We start from the raw sequence: 10,462 nt of genomic DNA on the forward strand, positions 1-10,462 counted from the left end.
GATCGGCTATATGAATCTTAGAACGCCATTGTGCTCGATCCTGTGTCATGTCCTTCGTTAGATCCAAGTACTCTAAGTCTTTTCTTAGAGTCTCTTCCAAAGTTTTCCTAGGTCTTCCTCTACCCCTTCGGCCCTGAACCTCTGTCCCATAGTCGCATCTTCTAATCGGAGCGTCAGTAGGCCTTCTTTGCACATGTCCAAACCACCGTAACCGATTTTCTCTCATCTTTCCTTCAATTTCGGCTACTCCTACTTTACCCCGGATATCCTCATTCCTAATCTTATCCTTTCTCATGTGCCCACACATCCAACGAAGCATCCTCATCTCCGCTACACCCATTTTGTGTACGTGTTGATGTTTCACCGCCCAACATTCTGTGCCATACAGCATCGCCGGCCTTATTGCCGTCCTATAAAATTTTCCCTTGAGCTTCAGTGGCATACGGCGGTCACACAACACGCCGGATGCACTCTTCCACTTCATCCATCCAGCTTGTATTCTATGGTTGAGATCTCCATCTAATTCTCCGTTCTTTTGCAAGATAGATCCTAGGTAACGAAAACGGTCGCTCTTTGGTATTTCTTGATCTCCGATCCTCACCCCTAACTCGTTTTGGCCTCCATTTGCACTGAACTTGCACTCCATATATTCTGTCTTTGATCGGCTTAGGCGAAGACCTTTAGATTCTAACACTTCTCTCCAAAGGTTAAGCTTTGCATTTACCCCTTCCTGAGTTTCATCTATCAACACTATATCGTCTGCGAAAAGCATACACCAAGGAATATCATCTTGAATATGTCCTGTTAACTCATCCATTACCAACGCAAAAAGGTAAGGACTTAAGGATGAGCCTTGATGTAATCCTACAGTTATGGGAAAGCTTTCGGTTTGTCCTTCATGAGTTCTTACGGCAGTCTTTGCTCCTTCATACATATCCTTTATAGCTTGGATATATGCTACTCGTACTCCTTTCTTCTCTAAAATCCTCCAAAGAATGTCTCTTGGGACCCTATCATACGCTTTTTCCAAATCTATAAAGACCATGTGTAAATCCTTTTTCCCATCTCTATATCTTTCCATCAATCTTCGTAAGAGATAGATTGCCTCCATGGTTGAGCGCCCTGGCATGAACCCGAATTGGTTGTCCGAAACCCGTGTCTCTTGCCTCAATCTATGCTCAATGACTCTCTCCCAGAGCTTCATTGTATGACTCATTAGCTTAATACCCCTATAGTTCATGCAATTTTGTACGTCGCCCTTATTCTTGTAGATAGGCACCAAAGTGCTCGTTCGCCACTCATTTGGCATCTTCTTCGTTTTCAAAATCCTATTGAAAAGGTCAGTGAGCCATGTTATACCTGTCTCTCCCAAAACTTTCCACACTTCGATTGGTATATCGTCTGGGCCTATTGCTTTTCTATGCTTCATCTTCTTCAAAGCTACAACCACTTCTTCCTTCCGGATTCGACGATAAAAGGAGTAGTTTCTACACTCTTCTGAGTTACTCAACTCCCCTAAAGAAGCACTCCTTTCATGTCCTTCATTGAAAAGATTATGAAAATAACCTCTCCATCTGTCTTTAACCGCGTTCTCTGTAGCAAGAACCTTTCCATCCTCATCCTTGATGCACCTCACTTGGTTTAGGTCCCTTGTCTTCTTTTCCCTTGCTCTAGCTAGTTTATAGATATCCAACTCTCCTTCTTTGGTATCTAGTCGTTTATACATATCGTCGTAAGCCGCTAATTTAGCTTCTCTGACAGCTTTCTTCGCCTCTTGCTTCGCTTTTCTATACCTTTCACCATTTTCATCGGTCCTCTCCTTGTATAAGGCTTTACAACATTCCTTCTTAGCCTTCACCTTTGTTTGTACCTCCTCATTCCACCACCAAGATTCCTTTTGGTGTGGGGCAAAGCCCTTGGACTCTCCTAATACCTCTTTTGCTACTTTTCGGATACAACTAGCCATGGAATCCCACATTTGGCTAGCTTCCCCCTCTCTATCCCACACACATTGGGTGATTACCTTCTCTTTGAAAATGGCTTGTTTTTCTTCTTTTAGATTCCACCATCTAGTTCTTGGGCACTTCCAAGTCTTGTTCGGTCATGTCCAAACTTATTTGATATAGTTCAATCCTAAATGAGTCATCAAACAATCTCAATGCAATTCAATGTGTACGAAACAAGATATATTGAAGAAATTAGAGAATGGTGTCATCTAGTAAGTTGCTACCTAGACCTATTGCTAAGGGCATGGTCACTGATCACCATATGAGCTGTTGCCATCCCAAGCAATATATTGATACGATCGATATTAAAAAACACCGACCAAAATTTATATAGCTACTTCTGACCATCTTCCAATCTTTAGTTATGGATCTATGGGAACCAGAGCTTTCCATTTAATTTATTTTTCTTCTGTTCGTAAGTTATAATATCAAATTATTGGCATGTACAACTTGACAAATAAACATGTTACTGATCTTGTTCCCTTGATTCAAATATTAGTTGTATTTCCGATATTCTAATGATTACACGTGTAATCTTCTTGCATTTCCCCCCACAGACAACCCCATTAATTCAAAGTACAGGAACGAATAGATTATTCCTAGAATCCGACAATTCGAACTTTCCATCTAATTATAGGGTCTGCATGCACTCTTCTGCTCACATGCAAACCCCTATATAATATATATATTGCTCTCAAAGAATCCCTCTATTCATCCTCCTCATCCACTCCAAACATCCAACACCCATTTTCATAAGTTTTCTCAGGAGAAAAAAAAAACACTCCATTTCGTAAAAAAGATGGCTCAATCTCAATGGCTTCTCCTTTGCTTGATCTCAGCAGCTGCTTATGTGAGTGTAACCATGGCTGATGAAAATGCTCATCAAACCCTAGGGCAGTCTCCTTCAGCTTCAATCGCAAGCACCCCAGCTCCAAGTCCATCTCCACCTGTAATTAGGAAACTGGGAATGCACAACCCTAGTAAGGCCAACTCCAAGTCTTCTGACGCACCAGCTTTAAGCCCGAGCAGTGCACCTGCAGCTTCCACAAGTGAAGCGCCGGAGACTGAAGAGAGTCTGAGCATCCCAGAGCAAGAGATCCACCTCAAAAAGCACCACCATTCGACGGATAAGTCGGTTGCCGGTGGCGGTGTGATCCTCGGAGGACTTGCCACCACCTTTTTGGTTGCAGTTTTCAGTTACATTAGAGCCACTGCAAGACATAAAGCTTCAGCGACTAGTACTACTGGTTCTCAAATTGCGTAGTTCTGTCGTATGTATGTTAATGGGTGTGTTAATTATGCGGCTGTAAAGAAATTAATACGAAGTAAAATATGATATTGAAGTATGAAGATAGCAGAATGTATGAAGTTTTAGAAGAACAGAAAGTTATATGAAAATATTGAGAGAAAATGATAGATGTAAAATGTATTTGATTTTCCTTACTATGTTGTTTTACAATTCACACTTATATAAGTGTTTCCAAAACTCAATCTTACAAAGTAAGTAACCTCCTTTTAACTACCTCCTTATGTCAACCAACTATCTCCTTATTCCAACTAACTATATCTCTAACCACTAAGATTCCAACTAACATACCAACCTTTATAGTCTCTTGACAAGTGGCATTAGTTACCCACTGATATCCTTTTCACTTGGACCACTATTTTCCACTTCATTCTTCTTACATCCCCCCTCAATCTGATGCTCGAGAGCACTGAGCATTAGATTGGCACAATGCTGCTGAAACAAGGGTGTAGACAAACCCTTTGTAAGTATGTCTGCAGACTGATCAGCAGATGAAACATGCTGAACCTGAAGATCACCACGAGTGACCCTCTCCCGAACAAAATGATAATCTATTTCAATGTGTTTGGACTTAGCATGGAACACAGGATTTGTAGAGAGGGCAATAGCAGATATATTATCACAATAGATCATGGGAGAAAAAGGTAAAGAGATATGCATATCACAGAAGAGCTGTCGAATCCAAGCAAGTTCAGCAACTGTAATAGCAAGGGCACGGTACTTAGCTTCTGTGGAAGATCGAGACACAGTATGTTGTTTCTTTGATGCCCACGAAATAGGATTTGAACCAAGAAACACAACAAAACCTGAAGTGGATCTCCTATCGTTTGGATCACCTGCCCAATCTGCATCACTATAAGATTGCAGATGCATGGGACCTGGTTTGAAGTGAATACCATAGGTAGATGTGCCTTTGAGATAACGAAGAATTCGCTTGACAGCAAAGACATGAGAAACCATAGGATTATGCATGAATTGACAAGCCTGATTAACTGCAAATGCTATGTCAGGTCTTGTAAACGTGAGATACTGAAGTGCACCAACAACACTCCTATATTGTTCAGGACTGTGATAAGGTTGTCCATCATCCTTAATCAACCTGTGATAGGGTAGACATGGTGTGCTACATGGTTTAGAATCCTATAAATCCACTTTATCAACCAACTCAGTGATGTATTTTGTCTGTGATACAAATAAGCCTTCGGATGTATAAGTAATCTGCAATCCCAAAAAGTAATGCAACCGTCCCAAGTCCTTCATTTCAAATTCTTGAGTGAGAGCGTGGATGACTTGATCGATTAATTGTGAACTGCTACCAGTGCGAATAACATCATCAACATATAAGAGTAATAACATTGTCCCATGTGAAGATTGTTGCACAAATAATGAAGGATCTGCAGGAGAGACTTGAAACTCGAGACTTGGTAAAAAACTGGTAAACCTCTCATTCCACGCTCTGGGAGCCTGTTTTAATCCATATAATGACTTCTAGAGCTTACACACATAATCGGAAGGATGTGAGGCACTTGCAAAGCCTGGAGGTTGGGCCATATAAACCTCCTCTTGAAGTATGCCATGTAAGAAGGCATTCTTTACATCGAGTTGTCTAAGAGACCACTTGAATTGAGCAGTCAAAGCAAAAATAAGCCTGATAGTTGTATGTTTAACAACAGGACTGAATGTCTCTAGGTAATCAACACCCTCCTCTTGACTATACCCTTGGGCCACAAGTTGAGCCTTATACCTTGCCACTGACCCATCTGCATGTTTCTTTATTTTGTAAATCCATTTGCAACCAACTAAGTTCTTATCAGGTGGTAATGGAACTAAAGACCAAGTCTTTTGAGAGTGAAGAGCATCTATTTCCTCTTGCATTGCCACCTGCCATTCTGAAACTTGAGATGCAGATTTGAATGTTTTGGGTTCTGAAGTAGTAGTAGCAGTAAAAGCTTTCTTTTTGAACACCCCATTCTTAGATCGGGCTTGCATAGGATGTATATTCATAGGTATGGGGAGAACAACACTTAGTTGCTTCTGTTGAAAGTCAGGATCCACAGGGAAAGAGTGTTGTGTTGTGGAGCTGGTTAGGTGGACTGCAGGATCACACGATATATGTGATGAAGGAATATGATTTGGGGGATAAGAAAAACATTCTGGAGCACTAGATTCAACTGTTTCCAAGGAATCTGAGGCTCTGGATGCAGACAATGAATCTGAGGCACTAGATGAATGCATAGACAATGAGTGCGTAGTTCGAGATGATAATGAATGAGATGAAGGTGTAGATGCTTGATTGGTTAATGGAATGATAGGTGTGACAGATGAGGAATGGATGTGAGCATGGGATTCATTCAATGGAGATGAGGCATACACTAATTTTGATGGTTGACACATACTGGAAGTGGAATATGGAAAGCTATTTTCATCAAATAATACATGCCTAGACATAAGAATTTTACCAGTTGCAATGTTAAGACAAATAAACCCCTTATATTGACCTGCATATCCTAGAAACACACAAGTTACAGTTTTAGGATGAAGTTTAGAAGTGTTGTAAGGTTTTAAGAGTGGAAAACATGCACAGCCAAAAACTCTGAGATGTTTTATATCGGGGACTTTGTTATATAGTTTTTGAAATGGTGACTGCATATGTAAAGTAGCACAAGACATCCTATTAATCAAATATGAAGCAGTACTACATGCATGAAACCAGAATTGGGTTGACACTTTTGCAGTTTGAAGAAGTGTAATTGCTGTTTCTACAATGTGTCTATGTTTTCGTTCTACCAATCCATTCTGTTTAGGTGTGTAAGGACAAGATTTTTGATGTAAAATACCATTCTGTGATAGATATTGTTGAAACTTAGTGCTTGTAAATTCACCACCCCCAATCAGATTGAAAAACTTTAACTATAGCAGAGAATTGGGTACACAAATAGGCATGAAAATGAACAAAGGTTGCAAACACTTCTGATTTATTTCGTAATGGAAAAATCCATGTGTATCGAGTACAATCATTTATGAAGGTTACATAATATCTAAAACCTTCATAAGAAAGTAAAGGGGCAGGTCCCCATACATCACTGTGTATTTTTTCCAATGGTATGACAGATTTGTGTACAGGAAAATCAAATGGTAACTTGGTAAATTTGCCCTCTAAACATGGTGTGCAGATCGATAAACATGGATCTAATGATGTAGAAACTTGACATTGATGTAGAATTGCAGAAGTGATTGCATTGGATGTGTGTCCTAGTCGTTTGTGCCAAATGCTGGACTGAATTGGTTTTGCAAGAAAGCATGAATGTAATGCAAGTGGGATAGATGATGTCTTCTGTGAAATGTTGAATGGTATAGGGTAATAACCAGCTTTACATAGCCCCTTGAATAGGATCTTCCCTATGGATTTGTCCTGAATCCAAAAAGAAACATCATCACAAATGAATCTGCATCTATTATCTTTGCAGAGTTGATAGATAGATAACAGGTGTTGTGAAAGTTTTGGAACATGTAGAACATTCCGAAGTGTAAGAGAGTGTTGTGGAACTACTAATTTAAAAATACCAATACTTTAAATACTCAAACCTGCACCACTTGCAGTGGTAATGGTGTCTGTGCCCTGATATGGAGTAGACAGCTTCAATTTTGCCAACTTAGATGTCATATGTGATGTAGCACCAGTGTCTGCAATCCAAAATTGTTCAGATAATGCTGAAGGTTGATAGTTAGCATGCATTGCAGAGAGATTAGCAGTTGGAGGCCTTCCTTGATACGCAAAATTGCTCCTGTGATAACATTGAACTGCTGTGTGCCCGTATTTCCAGCAAATTTGACATTGAGTAAGAGTAGGAGCACTCGAGGGTGGAGTAGTATGCCTTTGAAAACAGTCTGCAGCAACATGGCCCTTTTTATTGCATATTTGACAAATAGGAATGTCAATTAGATGATCTGGACAATGGGATTGGTATGGTTTGGGAGTACCAAGAATACCAGGATTACCATTTGAAAATCTTGGACCACTAGTATATTGAAATCTTCCTCTGCCTTTGCCTCTGAAATTATTCCCTTTATTGCCTCCATAGGTAGAATAACCACCATTGAAATTGTTATATGGCCCATGTCCATGACCATGATTAACAGAACTTGATCCTCCATTTGACTTGAAGGATTGATCAGAAGAAGACCTTGGTTGATCTTGATCGAGAGCAAGAGCTTTCCCTTTATCGGATTGAGTGCTAGCAACCATGGCACTGCCAAAAGACAACCCAGAGGTACTGTCAAAAGATTGCTCAATGATAGCTTTTTCGGCCAATAGTTGAGACCGAAAATCTTTGAGAGAAATCCCATTTTCTCTTCCTCTGATCACACATCGAAATGTGTTGAAATCTGCAGATAAACCTTTCAACGCTAGGATGATAATATCATAATCATCAAAATTTACCCCAGCGGCAACAAGATGATCTCTAGCATCTTTGATTTTTTGAAGATAAACCGACACAGATTCTGACCCTTTCTTGATGTTCTGAAGTTCTGTCTTCATTTGAAAGATTGTAGCCTTCGTAACAGCAGAAAACCTTTCGGTGAAATTGAGCCACATCTCACAAGAACTCTTACTCCCAATGATGCAGGACATGGCAGTCGAAGATAGTGTAGCAATAAGCAACTGCATTAATGCACGATCGTGCATCTTCCAGACCAGGTAGTCATCGTTTTCGACTCCTTCAGCATTCGAAGCATTATCAAAACGTGATGAACACTTTCTTGAACCATCCACAAATCCCATGATTCCATGACTTTCTAGAAGCAACCGAACCTGAAAACTCCAAGTAAGATAATTCGAGTCATCCAATTTCACTGTGACTGAAGTGGAGATTGTGGAGAGAAGATTGGTGATGGGTGACTGAACAATCTGCAACTGAGCAGCTGTAACCATTTTCGCAAATTCTTGAAGCACACTTTCACTGATGCGTTTAATCAAACAGTTGGTGGGCAGACGAAAAGAAACCAACTGTCGAAGCACCTTGTATATTTCTGGATGCCAAAACTCACACAAATATTCAAACTAGAGGGTGTAGAAGAGAAAGAAAATGTGATGAAGATTGAGTGGAAGCACCGGATCGATCGGCCGGCGATGATACCATATGAAGATAGCATAATGTATGAAGTTTTAGAAGAACAGAAAGTTATATGAAAATATTGAGAGAAAATGATAGATGCAAAATGTATTTTGTTGATGCACAAAACCGGAGGTCTTGGAACAACGTAAATCCGACTGTGAATCTGCAAGAAATGTAAATAACACAAGATGTATCGTGGTTCACCCGAGGTTTGGGCTACGTCCACATTGAATATGTATTTCTCTGATAGTATTTGTGAGAGAAGGAGCTCTGTAAATGAAGAGCTTTGAGAGGGGGTGAGAGGCTTCTTCGTTTGTAAGGGTGAGGATGTCCTTTTATAGAATAAGGGCTCCTCCCCTAATTACATATTTGCCCCTTCCTTTATTACATAATTACATTTAAGTCCCTCGAGTATTTATACGAGGTCTAAATACGAGGCCCTAAATATGGTATAAACAGTAGTCCCCTAAGTCTTTAGTCAAGAGAGTCTTTTGGCTGGAGACTTGAAATTCAGTCCATGTGTGGGCCGAAGTAACTAGATGTTGTCTTGAACTGATGTTCGATATGAGGCAGTGCTCAATCTGAAATGACGCTCAACTAGAAGTAGCACACGCTGTGAGACTGCTTGGCTCGTGGCTTATGTTGCCTTGGTTGGCTCGGCTTGCGGCATTTAAAGGTGAGGGAGTCCCTTTTATAGAATAAGGGTTCGCTCTTCAATACATGAATGATGGGCTATAGTTGATGCTCTTTAATGATGGTGAGGGAGTCCCTTTTATAGAATAAGGGCTCGTTCCTCAATACATAAATGATGGGCTAGAGTTGATGCTCGTGGCGAGGCGGTTGCTCAGTAGGCGACGATGCTCTCTAATGGTGGTGATGAAGTCCCTAAAATAAGGGCTCGCTCCTCAGTACATGAACAATGGGTGCTCTCTAATGAAAGTGAGGGAGTCCCTTTTATAGAATAAGGGCTCCCTCCTCAATACATAAATAATGGGCTAAGTCCCCCAAGTATTTTTCATGAGGCCCAATTGAGGCCCAATATATGGTACATAATGTAGTCCCCCAAGTCTTCGGTCAATAGAGTCTGTTGGCTGGAGACTTCAAATTGAACCCATGTATGGGCCGAAGTGGCAGTTGTTCGGAGACGGTATTTGTATACCCTGCACTGAAGCTTTGTAGGTGAAGCTTTGCAAGTGAAGCTTTGAAGCTAGAGTTCTGTAAATGAAGCTTTCGAAGTTGGAGCTTTTGTAAATGAAGCTTTGGAAGCTGATTGACATAAGTGATGCTCATGAATGTTTATGTTGATTAACATGAGTGATGCTCATGAATGTTTATGTATGATTGTCATGAGTGATGCTCATGAATGTTTATGTATGAATGACATGAGTAATGCTCATGTACAATTTGAAGTACTAGGCGTACTTTTGATCACCTGGTTGGTGGCATGAAGGAGAGTACGGGTTGTACATTTCATCACCTGGTTGGTAGCATGAATGACTAGTTGCCAAATTAGAGTACGGGTTGTACATCTCATCACCTGGTTGGTGGCATGAATGGCTAGTTGCCAAAATTAGAGTACGTGTTGTACATCTCATCACCTGGTTGGTGGCATGAATGGCTAGTTGCCAAATTAGAGTACGGGTTGTACATTTCATCACCTGGTTGGTAGTAATAGCGGCGGGTTGCCGAATAATTATGGAGTACTGGGCGTACTTTTGATAGCCTGGTTTGTGGTAATAGCGGCGGGTTGCCGAATAATTATGGAGTACTGGGCGTACTTTTGGTCACCTGGTTAGTGCTATTTTGGGCTTATGGGCCTTCACCCTCCACAACAGGCCAGCCCATTTATTTTGGGCTTTGCTTTTCTTTTTTCTTTTTTTTTTTACCCTCTGACGGGGTTTATACATATTACCCTCTGATGAAGTTTATACATATGTCTCTGAAAGATAAAATAAATTACATCATTATGGTGGAGTGTTTATTCCTTGTTTTTGCTTTCTCTTTTGCTTCCTCTTTTCTCTAAAATGACAGCT

The 10,462-nt window shown here is 40.5% G+C and overlaps 1 protein-coding gene across 1 annotated transcript; it reads left to right on the plus strand.

Annotated features, from left to right (window-relative positions):
• Window positions 1–2,737: 2,737 nt before the first annotated feature.
• On the plus strand, window positions 2,738–3,991 carry LOC126618470 (uncharacterized). Its single transcript, XM_050286548.1, has one exon. It carries the CDS (start codon window positions 2,806–2,808, stop codon window positions 3,268–3,270), a length of 465 nt encoding a protein of 154 aa, XP_050142505.1. The 5' UTR covers window positions 2,738–2,805; the 3' UTR covers window positions 3,271–3,991.
• Window positions 3,992–10,462: the final 6,471 nt, after the last annotated feature.

This window comes from Malus sylvestris, chromosome 4, assembly GCF_916048215.2.
Source record: "Malus sylvestris chromosome 4, drMalSylv7.2, whole genome shotgun sequence".
In the NCBI taxonomy this organism is placed as follows: Eukaryota; Viridiplantae; Streptophyta; class Magnoliopsida; order Rosales; family Rosaceae; genus Malus; species Malus sylvestris.

Bases quoted from the DNA above. Each gene is read 5' to 3' on its own strand.
- LOC126618470 (XM_050286548.1), top strand. From the start codon at position 2,806: ATGGCTCAATCTCAATGGCTTCTCCTTTGCTTGATCTCAGCAGCTGCT.